Source organism: Bidens hawaiensis, unplaced genomic scaffold (genome assembly GCF_021521415.1).
Source record: "Bidens hawaiensis isolate Kalapana, Puna unplaced genomic scaffold, B.hawaiensis_p1.1 tig00050724_1, whole genome shotgun sequence".
In the NCBI taxonomy this organism is placed as follows: Eukaryota; Viridiplantae; Streptophyta; class Magnoliopsida; order Asterales; family Asteraceae; genus Bidens; species Bidens hawaiensis.
In genome coordinates this window covers 14,620-32,354 of record NW_027499096.1, presented here as the reverse complement: position 1 = coordinate 32,354, position 17,735 = coordinate 14,620, and the positions used below count along the sequence as shown (strand labels likewise).

The following is a 17,735-nucleotide window of genomic DNA, read 5'->3' as shown; positions in this document are numbered from 1 at the left end:
ACCATGTAGGAAAAATACATGTTAGATAAACAAGTTAATGCTAGTTGACAAAACACAACAAGTTTATCATTGTAAGTTGTAATCCCTCAATAAGTTTATAGCATGCGTTGATGTATACTACAACTTGGCATGCCAACGTTTGAAACATTTGAGAGATTGATTCACAAAAGTCATCATTTATTTGATAACCATTAATACTTTGAACCTCAACTTCCATTATAAATAGACAACTTTTAAGATTAGCATTTCATCAAGCCCTTGATTGTAAGAACAATTTACTTCAAATGTCAAGCAAGTCTATCATCTTAATCACCATTTTGGTCGTTGTTTTAGCGGCAACACAAGCCGAAGCTCAACTTCCTTCATCTCCTATCGTTGTGTTTAACATAATTGGAATTGTGTTGTGTTTGATCAATGGAAGTGTTAACGGCACAACCTCAGCCCCTCCTTTCCCTAGTAAGAACACCATTCCAAATTTATATTCATACTCATGTCAGTTGTCACAACCTAAAAACTTTAACGGTTTGCATGTGTACACAAAATAGAAGACACATATGGAATAATAATGATTTAAAGTTATATAAGTACAACATATTATTAAACTGATCATGTTGGTCGGTATAATAATTGGTCGTAAAAACAACTCTGATGAACAAACGAAACACTCCCTTGCTTTTGGTTCTTAACTAATTGGTGATCGCGTCTTAAGTTGTTTGGCTTGATGTAATGCTTGATGCGCGGTCTGCGTTAAGATGTTTTTCTAGCCTTTCTACATTAGAGTTTCAAAATGTAAGGCCCCCCGACCCGGGAACCCTACTTTCTCGCTGGTTGGATTTACTCATTCACATAATTCGTAAAATCAGAGTAAATTAAAACATTTCGCGGAAATAAAAGTCATCCATTCATTCATAACATAACCATCTTGTCTTAAAATAACTCAACGTAAGTCTTAAACATAACACATAAAACATAAAATGATACGGGTGCCTTCTTCATGGCGATGCCAGTCTTCCTCTTATTGCCACGTGTGCTCATCAAGCAACTTGTCCCATTCTACTTGCCTGCGTGCATACTAAAAGTCAGCTACGCTGAGTGAGTTCTAGTTAATTAACGTACATTACATTCACTTACTTACCAATACCGTCCGAAGATACATATTGATACTTACTCGTTCGTCTATCATTTATATTTTCATACTTTTTACTAACAACATACCTCGAATACTATAAAGATCCGGTCCTCACTTACCTTGGATATTATAAGGGTCCAGTGCCCTACATACCTTGGAATTATAAGGATCCGGTGTCCTTCATACTTTGGATCTCCTCAGAGTCTAGTCCCTACTTACCTTGGATATTATAAGGGTCCAGTGCCCTACATACCTCGGTTATTATTAGGGCCCGGTGCCCTCTAACATACCATACCATTCTAACTTCATTTCATTTCCTTCTAATTCCTTCAATCATAACTAATATAACATTACGTGCATACTAATTAATCAATCCATAACGTTCACATTCATACACAAACATATATCTAATATACACTTACCATTTAAGTTAAGTGTTTAAATCTAAACACATCGTAGTATGCACACAGCCCCGAAAACATAACACATAAAAGGGGCTAGAACTCACCTGGATCCTGTTACGTCCACCGTTTATAGTAATGCCCTTCCTGAGTTGTGCGCGGCTAACTGTTTAACACATATACTCATTAATTAACCACGTGCTAACATAATTAATTAGATTTGTATTTATTAATCTAGCGTACCTGATAGGCTAGGCTCGTTTGTTTGGGCTAACAAATCTAACGAAATAACTTTATTTAACGACGGTCTTTATTTTGCGTTCATTTCCTCCCATTATTATATATATGTATATTTCTCTTCTTCATTAATACATGTTCCTTCCTTTTAATATATTATTGTGTATGTGTATATATATATACGTACCTTTCTTTTAATTATATATATACAAATATATTCCTTTTCTTTAATTGATTATTTATCTTAAAATATATCGGGTTATACGGAGATAACGAAGTTGGTTGGTTTGGTTTATTTTGTTGGATTATCTTAGATTAACTAGGAATGGCCCAGTTAACATAGCATGACTCAGTTCGCATCATATGAACCCCTCAGTTCGCTTCGCTTGGCCCTTCCAATACTGCCTTAATCCTTCTATTCGCAAAAAGGGATGCAGGAGCCGGGACTCGAACCCGGGTATAGGATTCTTTCACTTTATTTATATAGTCATTTACCTGCATTCTTTCCTTTCCTTTTCCTTTTTTTTCTTTTCTTTCTCTCTTTCTTTTTCTTTGTCTTTCTTCTTTCTTCTTTACGAGAATTATTATTATTATGATTATTATTATTATTGTATTATTATTATTATTATTAGAACTACCACTGTTGACGTTATTATTATTATTATTTCATTACTCCTATTATTTATATTTCTATCTTTATTATTATCATCCTCGACCAAGATCTAGCTCGTTTTGAATAAAGTTCAAGCCTTTATTGATTTTTAGTGCTCGGTTTAGCTAGATCTTGAATCCCTTATACAAACTGAACCTAAACGAACAAGCTTTTCGTTATAAAACGTACCTTAGACGAACCGGTTTGAATCGGTTTCTCGTATACGGTCGGATCTTGGTGTATTTCTTGCTTACTACGATGCTCTAACACCAACGACTTCTTTCTTTCTCGGATTTGGATCCGAAATGAAGAGAGTATTTGTGTGTGTTTTAGAGTGTGTTGGTAAAAATAGAAAGATATGAAATTGTGAGATCTAGGGTTTTAGGAAAGGTTTAAGGGTACTTATACCCTTACCTCATGGACCTTAGGCCCATTAATTCACTAAGTCCAAGTTTTATTTTTAAGTCCATATCCATTAAGCCTATCATCTCTCATTTTAATTTATTAATTATTATTATACGACGATTGAATAACAAACTTTATTTAAATATTTCTTTGTCTATTATTTCAAAAGGTCGGACGTTACACAAAAGGTTTAAAAATAACATCTATATTTTCAAGCCTTGGCATGAGGCCCTTTTAGGTTTAACATCCAAATGCATAGTATTAAATTGGTGCCGCCGGGTCAAGAGGTCTTGTTGCCCGTCTACCTTCTGTCTCGATGTAAACACTGTTTTTCATCAATCTAATACTGAACTTTCAATTGAAACACATAACTTATATTCAACGATTATTGAAACGAGTCAGAATCCAAACCGAATGCGTGCAAGTGATTTATGTATATTCTCGTGTTCACAGATGTTGTAGTCCAGTTATCATGTGGTGGAAATACAACTGCCTCGACCGTAACAAATGCTTTGGGGGGATTCAGCATCAAGGTCACTCCGCCTCAATTTACTCTCTCCATCCTTTTATCATCTTGTAAGGTTGTTGTTGCAACACCACTCTCGAGTTGTAACCCTACTCTACCTTCAACCGGTACTCTTCAAGGGCCGCTACAATACACGGGAACCACAACTGGTGGAACTGTGAACACTCTTCTTGTAGGCTTATCCACACTACTTCAAAATATTTCATGATTCCTGCAGTTCTATATCATGTATGAATAAAGAAAGATAATGATTTAGATAATGATTTCTATAATTATTGCTTTCCCATTTTAGGATATTGCTTGAAACAATATGTGCCCAGTTAAGTAATACACACGTCCATGTATATAGGAGTATAATGTATGAATAAAGTAAGACACGTGCTGATATTAGTTAGTACACAAGTTATATATATTTTTAAGATATGACATAAACTGGCCTAGACCCTCGTATAAGAGTCCATGAATATTAAAAGAACGAACCGACATTTATAAATTATAGATCGAGTTTGGAAAACACCCAGTTTGTTTAATATTCATGAACTTTTATAAAACCTTTGTTAAAAGATAGTTTAATGCATGTGTCATAAAAGTAAATGAAATGCTACATATTACAAATTAACGCAGAACGTAGTACATAACGTTAAAGTTTAATTAATTTATGCTAAATATAATACATACGAACTATTTTATTGGTAAGTTATGAAACGAAGATACATCTATGAAGTATGCATAAAAGTTTTGAATTAATCACAGTGACATATAATTATAAGCTAAGGTTTAAGAAACCATTTATGCTTATTGAAAGCAATTGTTTAGTAGTCTGGTGAGCTATTTGGAAGCATGAAAATGATACGGTCTTCATGAAGAGTCATTCAAAAATTGTGTTGTTTGTTGATATTATGTATTTTTCGGGTATAAGTGCAAATTAACTTGGATAGACTGGTTACAAAATCCTCTAGTTTTCATCTACTTTTTGTTCTTGCTAGTCCATGTTTAATAAAATTCGCCGTTCAAAAGAAAATCGTAGTTATAATTTAAGAGAATCTAATTTGAGGGTTTTGAAATAAAAGACTTGATACGAAAGAAAGGTGTTTGTTTCAATTCAATAGTTAATTCGTACGAGAAAAGCTTAAAGTTCTCTAACTAACATGCATAAGATCATTAAAATTGCCATGTAATGACGGATCGATCTTAAACTTAAATCGTGTGTCCTTTTTATTTATTTATTTTTTTTACAAAAATGATAAATAAAAGAGTGTAAGTGTGTAACAAATTTTTTTTTTTTAAATTTAAAAAATGTGTTGAACTACAACCCATTACATATGGCCTCCTCATTATGTCAAATTAACTTTTTAGCTAAACATATTTTTACCCAAACACAGTGATATATACTTATCCTTCTCATATACAACCCATATTATATTTATTAAATATTAAATGTGTGAGAGAAAAATATATAAAAGTAAACAAAAATAAATTTTGCGCCAAGGAAGGAGCATTAAGGATGGCCATGCCTCAACGCCACATGCATGTAGGCCCGACTTAGAGCATAAGAGTAGTTAATGTTAGAGACATATAAGTTTTTAATTTCTTTTAATATATTTTATATATTATATTAGTTTAATTAATCAATGGCTAACTTAAATATATATATAGTCTAGGCTCATTTTTATAACTTATGGCAAAAAACAGACTAGTTCTTGGGGATGGCCCTGCATGCATGGCATGCGGCTTCCATGCCAGCCACGGATAAAACAATAACTACGAGTTGTGAGTAATCTTACAAAGCCAGGAACCCAACCTAAAATCTGTAAGATCTGTGATATAATAAATACCGATTAAATTTCATCTATACCCATGAGTACAAAAACATCACTGTCCATGCCAATGCATAATTGATGAATCAAATCTAGAATCAGCCGAAATATTCAATAACATCCCATTACAAAAAGACACCATTAATGATAACACACGATGAAACCCAAGTGACCTCTTCCTTAATATATTAATCTATCAATAAGATCCAGAAAACATGAACCAGAAATGAGTTCTTATGAAGATGATAAATCATACAAAGCAAGAGAACTCTACGTACTTTCGGACAAGATCGAAGAACTCCATAGAATCAATGATGAACTAAAGCATGCTAAGGATGAAGCCATGCAATCATGGCTAGATTCAAGACCTCTGATTGATGAGCTAGAGAGATTGCAATCGGAGTTAGCGAATGTGAAACTAAAATCCGAGAACACGATTGTTACAAAGCTGGAATCCGAGCTTATGGCGATTAATATAAGCATTAGACTCAAGAAAGAGGAAGATCTTAAAGCAAGTACTGAGATCAATGAAATGGCTCGAGTTTCCGAAAGGTTAAGAGAAGAAATGGAAAGAAATAAGGTTGGAATAGCCGAAGCGAAACAAGAAAGATCGAAGATGAAGATGGTGATCAAGATGAGAAGACAGACACTTCGGACGCTTAAACTCACTTTGAGAGCGGTTCGGTTAGAAACCGAGGCTTATCGTGCATCAGCTGAAGCCGCGCTAGAACAAATTACACGCGCTCAGGCGTCAAACCATGCTTCAACGATCGAACTAACCCAAGAAGACTATTTTGCATTAACGAGACGAGCTAAAGAAGAAGCATCGTTGGCGGATTGGCGGGTGGTGGTAGCCACTGAACAACGACTTGCAGCCGAAGAAGGTCGTGATCTGGCTTTAAAAAGGTTAAACGAATCAACGTTAAATGACGGGTTGGTTGAATATAAAGATGAAGAAGAGATATCAGGGAAAGAAGTCCCAAGCTCTAAGGTAAGTGCTCAGACTTCTTTCCCTAAAGCTCAGGCCAAAGTGATGGCCCATGCAGGAGTAAAAAGCGAAACGAATCAAAGTCGATTGGTCTCTAAAAAGAAAAAGAAACGATCGGTCTTAGGTAAAGTGAAATCGTTCTTGGCTAGAAAGATGAATTACTTATTTGGATGAACACTTGTGTATCAATTAGCAATAAGTTTCAAGTTTTCAAAATTGATTGGTTTATAAGTACTAAAAAGTTGTAATTGTCTTCACAGAAGCCAAATATTTGATATATATAAGCATTATTCATCCAAACATAAACTGGTTTTAAACCAAATCTGCAACAACCATTAAAAGCTACAAATGTTCTAGCTTGCATTTGTCTCTAACTTGACCATTTTGCCTCATAATTACACGCGAACAACGCTGTTTATCTTAACCATCGAATCACCAAAATCTTTAGCAAACAAGAAAGGAAACTTTATATCTTACTACATGAAGCTTTAATAGTTTGTTTCAATACATATACACAAAATTATTATTGAGCCTCTCTTCTCTCAACCTTTACCCTCAAGAGAAAGGAACTGGAACTACTCATAGTCGTATACGTACTCTTATCTTGAATGTTCTGATCTTAGCTTTTGTACCTGAAAAGAAACAAATGTTTAATCCTTAAACTATGAAATAACAGATTAATCATTGAATTATGTCAAAATGTTACCGTACGTCAAGAACTTGTGTTTAAGTAACATGCTAGCCGTCGGCCTCTCAGCAGGATTCCTAACGAAGCAACTACGCAAGAAATCTTTGCCATCCGGTGACATTGTTTCAGGTATTGGTGGAGTCTCCTTCATGACCTTAAACATTGCTGCAGGCTGCATTAATCACACACACTTCAAATGATTTATGTTAAGATTCAAAAACAAAAATCAACCACTAGTTAATTCCGTCGATCTGCTTACCGCTTCATACTCACTCCAAGGAGGTTTCCCGTTCATCATCTCGATAATTGTACAACCCAAACTCCATATATCAACGGCTAGAGCAAGATCAGGATTACCATCTATCTGAGGCTCTACCCGCAACAACTAAAGCAAAATGGCTTCAGATCAGGGTAACAATATATAAAATGTTTTTGTTTTTGCGTAGAACAATACCTCGGGAGCCAACCAGTAAGGACTTCCTTTCAGAGAAAGATCAACGCGTCCATCTATCTGCGAAACAAAATTCAAGTTTTAAGTTAAACCATTACGCCTTTTTCGAGTGAATAGTTAGTTAGTGCCCCCCATGCCTATGTGACAGTAAGTTAGTGACATAGTTTAAACCACTACACATAGTTTAAGAACATAAAAACTAGTAAAGACCAAGATATAACGTGGCAAGAATCTTTACATGTTTAGCCATTCCAAAGTCAGCAAGCTTCACAACCCCATTAGCATCAACTAGCAAATTAGTCCCTTTGATATCCCTACAAAACACATTCGTGTTCAAAGGCTCGTATAAGTATATAACATATAATTAGTTGCATCAACTTTCATTACACAATAAAACACGACAACATATAATGGTTAGTCGGTTACCTGTGTATCGTCTTTGTGCTATGCAAGTAAGCCAGCCCAGATACAATATGTCGTGTAAAGTTTCGTACAATAGACTCGGTCATTCCTCCACAATGATCACGAACATACTTATTGATTGAACCCGGATGAACGTATTCCAGATATACATAAAACCTGTCCTCAACCTGCATTTGTTTAATGCAAGATCTGTATCAATGTATCATGTCTTAAAAATATACAAGTACTAATTACATGAATTAGTAATATGATAAGATAAAAAAAACATACGATTTCGCTACCATAGTACTGTACAATGTTTGGATGTTTAAGCTTACTTAAAACATCAATTTCCTAAAAAGAGAATAACCTTGCTCCAACAGACTAGAGCAAGGGAGTTCGACACCATTAAGTGTTTACCGACTGAAGAAAAAAAGGACGTTAATGGCAGGTAACGAAGAAAGACCGATAATCCAACCCAAAGCGACCGGGGGGATATCACTGCAGGTTACAAAGCTGAAGACGGAACAAATTACATCACATGGGCGATTGTGGTGGAAGCAATTTTGGGCGATCAAGGGTTATGGGAAGTCGTTCAACCAGAAGAGGGTGCGGCTATTGATTCGAAGAAGAATAAAACAGCAAGGTCGTTTTTGTTTCAAGTTGTGGAAGGTGATATCATTCTTCAGATTGCTCAATACAAGAATGCACGAGAAATATGGGCGGCTTTGAAGGCACAGTATGTTGGGGCTGAGCGAGTACAAAAAGCTCGACTCCTAACGTTGAAAAGTGAATTTGAGAAACTCAAGATGGCGGAAAACGAGACTGTTGATCAGTTTGCAGGAAAAATAATCGATATGGTTTCAAAGGCAACGGGTCTTGGTTACGTATTCGAGCAAGATGCTTTAGTGAAGAAGTTACTCGACGCGGTTCCAGACAAATACTTCAACCTGGTAGCCTCAATCGAGCAAACTGTTGATCTTGATAGTATGAGGTTTGAAGATGCTGTTGGAAGACTTAAGGCGTTTGAGGAACGTCTACTAGGGAGAGAGCGCGCTTCTGAGTCTCAAACTCAGTTACTTTTAATCGATCAGAAGGTAGTTACAAAGGTAAATCGTATGATCAGTCCGGTAGCCGAGGTAGAGGTGGGCCGAGTTCATGGGAACGTGGAAGAGGCTGGGAAAGCGGAGGACAAGGATCGTACCAAACCGAAGGACGGGTAAGAGAAAGGAAAGACCGCTCCCAGATTAAGTGTTTTCGGTGTGACTAGATGGGACACTTCTCGTCCTCGTGTCCGGAACGAAGACGAGCAAACCAGGAAGCAAATATGGCTGAAACGAAAGAACAAGCCGATAGTGATCCGGCTGTTATTTAAATCTTCACGAGACGGTTTACTTAAACGAAGAACGAGTTAACCCGAAAAGGCTTGAAGCCGAGAAAGTGGAAGAAGGCACTTGGTATCTCGACAACGGAGCGTGAACCACATGACAGGTAACCAGTCGTATTTTTCTGAACTCAACAAAAATATAGCGGGTAAGGTAAAATTCGGGGACGGGTCGTGTGTTGATATATGCAGTAAAGGGAAGATTTTATTAAAATCGAAAACCAGAGATGATTGGGTTTTATCTGATGTTTATTTTATACCAAGTTTGAAAGATAATATAATAAGTCTCGATCAAGCAACGGAGAACGGGTGTGATGTTCGTATGAAGGAGAATTATTTGCTCTTGTATGATGACGGGGGTAAACTTATGATGAAGGCGTTTCGAACGAGAAACCGGTTATAAACGATTAAATTAACAGTGGAAGTTCCGGGTTATGTTAAAAAATCCACGCCGATTTAGAAAAAGTTAAACGATTCGGGAACAAAAGATGATCAAGGAAAACTGTTGTTCGCTCGATTAGATGACACGAATTGCAACCAAAGGAGCGGTTATGCGAGTTCATGCGGCCGAGGGAATGGTCGGGGACATGGTCATAAAGGAGGTCGAGTTTGGGAGAGCCGAAAGAACAAAGTCATGGATCAAGAGAAGTTCCAAGAGGTGAAGACCAAGATGATGAGACCAATATGGTTGTGAAAGCCGAGAAGGTCAAGATAAATCAAAAGGAACAAAAGAGACGTGTTCGAAGTTAAAGGTCCGCTTATTCCGGTTCGGAAATTAAGGGGGTGATTGTTGGAGGTAATTCCCGAACCGAGTTATGGGTTGGGAAGGTGGGGCCGGTTCGAGCTAATGGATTGATCTTATTAATTAATTAATTATTATAATTAGAGATAATTATCTATTTTATTTATTAGATAGAGATGGAATTTTATTTAATAGATAAATAGGAGTTTGTATTTTACTCTAGTTGTAATCGAGCCTCTATATAACCCCAAAGAAATCATGTAAGGGTTATTGGAGAATTGATCAAGTTTTGAGTTATTTTCTTGATTAATAAAATTGGTGAGTTGTGCCAAAGTATTCTCCGAGTTTAGTTCGTGTTCAATTCGATCTGGGCCATTAATATATATGTTTAGGGATTCTGGGTTGCAAATGAGTTGATATTGTCACATTTAGCAAAGTCCAAATATTTGCAACAAGCATAATTCAATATTCATCCAAACATAAACAGCTTTCAAACCAAAGCTACAACCATTAGAAGCTACAAATTGTCTAGTTCTAGTTCACAAGGTTGCATTTATCTCTAACTTGGCCATTTTGTCCCGTAAGCACACCCACATTACTTAGCTTAACCATCGAATCAGCAAAATCTTTTGCAAACAGGAACGGATACTTGCTATAGTTTATAACCATATCCGTGGTTCTATTATCGCTCATAAGAGCTTGATCCGAACTTAAAATCCCTGAATTGTTCACAAGATTCCTAAAAAACATGTTATCAAACTTTGTAGTTGTGACTGCGTCTAGAGGGACTAGTCTGGTGTCCGAATCATCTTGATTCGGACACTGAGTTTGCAAATTAGTTGCAAGTGACACGTCGAGTGATGGATCAGGACTACTTGATCCACTAAAGTTAAAGAGTCTGAACTTGAACGCGAAGCATTGTACAAATCCTATTGTGTGCGCACCTTCACACGAAAAATAATCATTTAGAGAGTCACAAAAATATTATCTGGACTTGTGATAGTGTTTGTTTTATACCTGATAATGCGACGACGTCTTTTATATTAAGACCTTTTGATGTGAACTTTGCAATAATGTTATCTAGAGACTCGAAAGGTGATGGTATCTCCGTGTTTGCTGCAGTTATGTTTGCTGTTAGACCATCTCGACGCCCCAAGGCCACCGACCAATAGCGCCCTCCCGTCTGTTATATGTTAGAAAAAAGACGGTTATTTGGATATTTGTTTGTTAGAGTCATATTTCTTTACTAAAATTATTTTTAAAAAAATATCTTACAAGAAAAACAGCCTCTCTAACCGCGAGTGTCAATATGTCGATACAAGAAACTGTTTTAGGACAAACTTTCTCCACATTTGCTTTTATGGTTTCGATAACTTCAAACCCTCGAGCTGAATTTCGATTAGGAAACGCGTCCTTTTCGCTCCTGAAACTGCTAGTCTCGTCAAGCAACACTGAACCGTCGCATCCCTGAACACAAATAAATATTTAATTTTGTCCCTCTAGCATGTCTTTGGTTTAAATCCAGCTTGCACTAGTAATCTGTTAGGGTGTTCGTCGGTTCGGTTTTTGTTTATTCGGTTTCATATTTATTCAGTCGTAACCGAATAAGAGAAGTGTATAAGCGAACCGAATAAGAACTCGGTTCAGTTCAAGTTAAAAACCAAATAAACCAATTTCAACTAAATTAAAAAGACTTGACATTTTCTTTAAAAAAACAGCATTATAGATATTCGGTTAGTCAGTTAATACGAGTTATGTGGTTATAACCGAATTCTGAACTTGCATACCGAATAATGAGTCATGTTGAGGTGCTCACGGTCATAAAAAATAACATTTAATAAAATCATTTCCAAAGGACACAAAAATGAGTAATGGTGAAGCTTACATTAGAAATACAGTCATGAAAATGCAGGCGAAGAAGCGAGGCAGCCATTCTGGTATCGTTAGCCATAGCAGACCAGACACCGAACCTCACGATTTTTGTCAAGTTAGGACAAGTGTAATCATAGAATCTGTAATCGAGTTGACCGTATACAAACGGTTGAAAAAACAAAAGGCAAAGGACAAGATTAATAGTTGGAAAATGCATATCTATTATGCTGCAAGAACTTCAAAATTAGAGTTATACTGAGAACATATGGTAATACAAGAGGTGTTTAAATAGATGTTTTTATGTACACTACAGTGGGTGTGCCACTAGAAATAGTTTGGAACTAGTCAATATCAAGGTGACATGAAGGCACTTTTGAGTTTGGATATTAAGATGAAGCTTTAAAGTGGAGTTTGTGCACATTTAATATGCATAAAGAAGTTGATAGTTCAAGACACTAGGATAACACTCTATACTAGTGGCTGTTTTATATGTGCTTTTGGTGCAAAGAAGCCTAATTCATTGAATTTTGGTGTTCAAATAGAATATTTGGATCAAGATGATAGATATATAGTTCTTGGTGGCTGCTGAAGAGTTTCAAGTATGTGTAATTCAAGGTTTACAAGGCCGAGTACTTCCTGAGTACTTGCTAAAAGGTATGTAGTCGAGGGGAGTTTCTTTAACTCTGCCTAGTTACTAAGAATCGATCAAAGGTGGTCAACCTCAGCCAAAATCGCATATAGTCCTTGAGCTTGTGCCGTTTTTGACTTAACAAATAAAACATAATTCATACTTCTATAATATCAAATAACAAATATCTTTTGTATTTGATTAATGATTAGTAGTTTTTTGAATAATTTATTATTTAAAAATGTATTCCTCTTATTTATATTGATATTCACATATTTTGTTATAAATATTAGTAAGCTAATGATATTTTACATATATATAATATCCAAAAAATAATTTTCATTATATTTACCATGTCTGAGTACTCCCCAAGTACTCCGAATACCCCAACTCCCTAGTCGGCCGTCTAGCAACTTTTGCAACCTTGATGTATATATATAAAAAATACATACATGTGTACATGCATATATACATACCGGACAGAAACTTAAAAACAAAGGGATTTAGTCCAAGTCTTATACGAAACACGACATCAAAATAATCAGGTTTATGTTATAAACTCTTTTGATAAACGCGCTATTTAATCCATTTAATTATACACGGCCGTGTTTAGGTAGACATGTTTAGCCCGTTTAGTTAAACAACCTGGCAACCCATTTGAAACTAGAATAAAATATATGTATTTGATCTGGCCAACCCGTTTACAATCCGTTAAACTCATTAATTATATTATAACAATCTGCCAACCTGTATGTCTTTACAGCACGTCAACCTGTTTAGATAAATGGATTAAACCGTTCGAGTTCGGGTTGAATGATTTTTAGTGTGTCGGGGTTAAGGTTACACAATATAAGAAATACTATAAGATCTATACTATATACAGTTATAAACTACACAATTTCAATAGCATAATAAGTTATCCTAACATTATATAAATGCATTTTCAAATAATCCATAAAATAACAATTGTAGCTACTGTTATCTTGAATGTTCTCTTATGTTTTGCACCTGAAAAATGAAATTAACTCTTCAAACTTTGTTATATATAAGTTTATAACATTATCACCTAAAATAAAAATTACCTTCAAGAACTTATGTTCAAGTAACATGCTAGCAGTTGGCCTTTCAGCAGGATTCCTAATAAAGCAACCGCGTAAGAAATCTTTACCATCCGGTGACATTGTTTCAGGTATTGGCGGACTCTCCTTCGTGACCTTAAACATTGCTGCAGGCTGCATTATGCATACTTCAAATAGTGAGTCATGATTTAAGTTAAAATTTAAATTCAAAAACATAACTAAAATACTATCTTCTGCTTACCGCTTCATACTCACTCCAAGGAGGTTTCCCGTTCATCATCTCGATGATTGTGCAACCCAAACTCCATATATCAACAGCTAGAGCAAGATCAGGATTATCATCTTTTTGTGGCTCACCTTGTAAGAGCTGCAGTTAAGATTATTATATCAATAATTATATCAAATCAAGACAGCCTTTACTTATAATGAAATATAATGTTTACATCATGACAGAAGACAAATGGGCAACAAGCTGCGCCGCAAGCCCTTAAGATTATTATATCAAATTTATTTAATCAGTAATTAAATGATGATCAATAATACCTCTGGAGCCATCCAGTAGGGGCTTCCTTTCAGAGAAAGACTAACTTGTCCATCTAGCTGTGCAACAAGATCAAAGTTTTAATACGTTCTTTGCGTAAATGAAACATTAAACTATTACAGTATAATCGGGGTCTTTGAATAAAATGATTTATGAAGTCTTATTGATTAAATTAGACTTTGGATGGCTTTCAACCTGTTTGACCCGTTTGACCTGTTTGACCTAAATTCTTTGATTTGAGTATTTGACCACTACTACAACATTAAGAAACTAGAAAGCAGATAAACACAATGATATAACGTGGCTAGTAGGTTTGTAAACAAACCAAACGAACATGAACGGAGCATGTTCTTGTTCATGCGTTTAGCTTTAACCAAACAAGCAATCGAGCATGAATACTTAAACGAACAAGGTTTTCTTAGATGTGTTCGTTTGTTTAGAAAATAAACATGTTTGGGTTCGTTTATGTTCGTTTATTAACAGTATAAGCGAATGATTCACGAAGGTAACAAACGAACATAGATGAACTAAAACTAGTTAAAAATAATGTGAAGGCCAATGTGTTGGGCTTAAAAAGTTATTAAAACTATAATAAGTTGTATTAATACAAAAAAAACACACACATATATATATATATATTAACGAACGTAAAAGAACAAACTTAAGGAAATATAAACTAACAGACATACAACGAAGGTAAACGAATTGAAGTAAACTACAGTTCACGAACATAAATGAATGAATGAGGCATGTGTTAACGTCTGTTCGGTTAACTAAATGAATGAAAGTTTTTGTTCATGTGTTGAGCATAAACAAACTTCCTACCGAGTGGTTCACGAATTGTTTACTAAGCGTTCGGTTCGTTTACAGGCCTAGTGGCTAGAGTCTTACATGTTTAGCCATCCCAAAGTCAGCAAGCTTCACAACACCATTAGCATCAACTAGCAAATTAGCCCCTTTGATATCCCTACAAAACGCATTTGTGCTCAAAGATGCATATAGCATACAATTAGTTGCATCAACTTTCATTACACAATAAAACACGTAACGGTTACCTGTGTATGGTCTTTGTGCTATGCAAGTAAGCCAGCCCAGATACAATATGCCGTGTAAAATTTCGTACAATAGACTCGGTCATTCCTCCACAATGATCACGAACATACTTATTGATTGAACCAGGATGAACATACTCCAAATATATGTAAAACCGGTCCTCAACCTGCATGCGTTTGATCATTAATGTAAATCTCTTCTATAAATATTAATTACATTTAGAAAAAGAAGAAAAACTTACGATTTCGCTACCATAGTATTGTACAATGTTTGGATGTTTCAGCTTACTTAAAACATCAATTTCCTGAAAAGAGAATAAGAATATTATGAATACAAGCCAAAAGGCCCAAATATGCATAATCAAAGACTTAACAGATTATAAAATATACTAACTTGCTGTAATTGTTTAATAGACTCCGCGGATTTAGGGTCATCTGGTAGTATTTCAACTTCTTTCATTGCACATAAAGCTCCAGTCTCTCTATTAAACATAAAATATTATCAGTCTATATGCACCATATGATAGCAAACACTAGGCATGCAATGTTAACAGACCTGTTAGAGCCAACATAAACACTTCCAAACGTCCCGCGACCTATAAGTTTTCCCTTTTTCAATTGGCTTTGTCTCGGTGTCTTTGCCACAAAATCAGGTTTGTTAATGGTTTGTGGTGAGGAAGAAGAATATGCAAGTCCTGCAGCTCCTGGAGGGAGAGGCAACTGGTGGACTCGGGCGTTGCGGTCAGGTCGACTAAGATTTGGGCTATGAACAGATGAATTATGCATATTTTTTGAGGAATAGTCTGATCAGAATAATATGCAACACTTGGTGTTCTTGAATAATCTAGACTGGCTATGCCAAAATGAGAAATATAATAAAAAGTGAATCAATTCCACTTGATATTACATTTTTTAATATCTAAGTTGCCCTATATAGTCAAATTATTTAGGCAGTTACCGGCAACGGTAATTAGGGATGAGCATTTTTTACTGAATACCGGTACCAGCCAAACTCAATCATTGCCTGTATTTGTTTTTTTTTCAGTATTGGTACCATTGAGTTTCGACATTTTCAATGGTACCAAACAAAAAAAAATGATTATGTACTTTTTGGTACCGTACTAGTACAGTACAGATCTCATCTTGATATTGCAATGTTAATGATCTATGGTAAAATAATAAAAGACAGTGAATACTTAAATCGTACCCCGGAGGTCGCTCAGAATCGGTGTGACTAGCTCCAACGTTTCGGCTTTTTTTGGCGCATTTCTTATTTGCGGATTCAGGCGAGGGGAATATGTTATTAGATTTACGACTCCCAACTAATTCATGCTTCATGAGAGATTTTAAATCCGGAAGAGGCAAAGAGAAGGAGGCCTGAACGACGTCGTTGTTATCATTGAGTTTCTTGTGCTTCGTACGAATATTATCATCTGCGGTAGAAGAAGAAGAAGATGACGGAGAAGAAAATGAAGAAAATGCGGTATACAACCACTGCATTTCAATTCAGCGAGTCAACAACTAGCGAGTTATGCCGGTTTTCGGGTTATTATGCTCCGGCTTTGCTGTTCGTCCGTTAATCCGTTGGAGAAGAAGAAGTGACATCGATTAGGAGTTTATTTGTTTAGTATTTATAGTTATAGTTATAGCTATTATACATTAACGCGGGAAGGTCAAACACTTTGACTTATTCAAAGTGCAACATACAACTCCTTTTGCATTTACTGATTGGCAGAAAAAAAAAAAGGTAAATGGGAGAAATAGACATGTTTACCAATTGTTTGTTACTTACACTTTGACTTTTAGTGTATAAGTTTTAAGATATATTTTTTGAGATCACCAACAATTTATGTGGGATCGGTACCCTACTTTATTTTTTCAAATTTTGCCTCCGGTATCGGTATCGTACGTATCGATTATTTTCGCTACCGATACATATTTTAGAGGTTTTCCGGTACCAGTATTTTCGATACCTATATTTTCAGTGTCGCTATCAAGCTCATACCTAACTAACATCCATGGAATGCTTATACTCTATTGTGAATTCGTTTAAGTATAAAGATAAGCAGTGGCATATAGATTATCAACTCGGGTTTTTCGGGTTGACTTGAAATCTAGAAAATAAAATCGTTAACCGAATCAACTCACTGTAGATCGCATTCAGGTTTTTAGTTTATCAGGTTAGGGTTCATCGATTATGGCTTATTCAGGTTCGAGGGGCTATGGTATTGGTCGGGTTACGACTTACAGTTAAATATAACAACCATAGTTATCATGTTCAATTTCAAAGCATGATTTTAACCGGTGAATGCAACTTTTTTATATGAACATATAAAAAATAAAAAAACTAAGCAGGTTTTGAGTTGTTATATGTAACATCTTTAATAAATGGGGCATTTATATATATCCTCTCCCTAATTTCTCTTATTACATATTTCCCTAATGCTAAACATTTAATTACATATCTCCCCTCTCTAAACAACATAAATTACATATCTCTCCATTTCATTAAAATTAACTAACCAATTGACTATTTTACCCTTAATAAACCAATTTACATATATCCCCTTCTTAATATTAAGAATTACATATATCTCTAACTTAAACCCAAACCGAGTCGGTTTTAAGATGATCATATCAAAGCTAATAAATTCAATTGAAGTCAATTTTTTTAATCTTTTGCAAATATAAAAAAAAAATATTTTTTTACATAGTTTATAGGTTCAATATTTTTAACATAA

The 17,735-nt window shown here is 35.3% G+C and overlaps 3 protein-coding genes across 3 annotated transcripts; 1 reads left to right on the top strand and 2 right to left on the bottom strand.

Moving 5' to 3' along the window:
• Nucleotides 1-284: 284 nt before the first annotated feature.
• Nucleotides 285-3,558, top strand: LOC143598696 (phylloplanin-like). The gene is made up of 2 exons (XM_077076846.1): nt 285-492; nt 3,278-3,558. The coding sequence occupies exons 1-2, from the start codon at nt 285-287 to the stop codon at nt 3,556-3,558; spliced, it is 489 nt and encodes a 162-aa protein (XP_076932961.1).
• A 6,798-nt stretch (nt 3,559-10,356) lies between these two features.
• Nucleotides 10,357-12,181, bottom strand: LOC143598699 (peroxidase 10-like). The gene is made up of 4 exons (XM_077076849.1): nt 11,708-12,181; nt 11,098-11,289; nt 10,840-11,005; nt 10,357-10,766 (listed from the first exon to the last, which is right to left on the bottom strand). Exons 1-4 carry the CDS (start codon nt 11,909-11,911, stop codon nt 10,357-10,359), a joined length of 972 nt encoding a protein of 323 aa, XP_076932964.1. The 5' UTR covers nt 11,912-12,181.
• A 1,112-nt stretch (nt 12,182-13,293) lies between these two features.
• On the bottom strand, nt 13,294-16,494 carry LOC143598702 (mitogen-activated protein kinase kinase kinase 5-like). The gene is made up of 10 exons (XM_077076853.1): nt 16,202-16,494; nt 15,551-15,757; nt 15,389-15,476; nt 15,237-15,299; nt 14,998-15,161; nt 14,834-14,909; nt 13,945-14,001; nt 13,643-13,768; nt 13,405-13,554; nt 13,294-13,330 (listed from the first exon to the last, which is right to left on the bottom strand). Exons 1-10 carry the CDS (start codon nt 16,492-16,494, stop codon nt 13,301-13,303), a joined length of 1,254 nt encoding a protein of 417 aa, XP_076932968.1. The 3' UTR covers nt 13,294-13,300.
• Between the last annotated feature and the right edge of the window lie 1,241 nt (nt 16,495-17,735).

Coding starts and splice junctions, on each gene's coding strand:
- LOC143598699 (XM_077076849.1), bottom strand. CDS start 11,911: ATGCATTTTCCAACTATTAATCTTGTCCTTTGCCTTTTGTTTTTTCAA. Junction 11,006..11,097: donor TTAGAGAGGCTGTTTTTCTT/GTAAGATATTTT, acceptor AACATATAACAG/ACGGGAGGGCGCTATTGGTC. Junction 10,767..10,839: donor AGACGTCGTCGCATTATCAG/GTATAAAACAAA, acceptor TTTCGTGTGAAG/GTGCGCACACAATAGGATTT.
- LOC143598702 (XM_077076853.1), bottom strand. CDS start 16,494: ATGCAGTGGTTGTATACCGCATTTTCTTCATTTTCTTCTCCGTCATCT. Junction 15,758..16,201: donor GATTCTGAGCGACCTCCGGG/GTACGATTTAAG, acceptor ATCTGTTCATAG/CCCAAATCTTAGTCGACCTG. Junction 13,769..13,944: donor CCTACTGGATGGCTCCAGAG/GTATTATTGATC, acceptor TCTTAACTGCAG/CTCTTACAAGGTGAGCCACA.
- LOC143598696 (XM_077076846.1), top strand. CDS start 285: ATGTCAAGCAAGTCTATCATCTTAATCACCATTTTGGTCGTTGTTTTA. Junction 493..3,277: donor AAATTTATATTCATACTCAT/GTCAGTTGTCAC, acceptor TCGTGTTCACAG/ATGTTGTAGTCCAGTTATCA.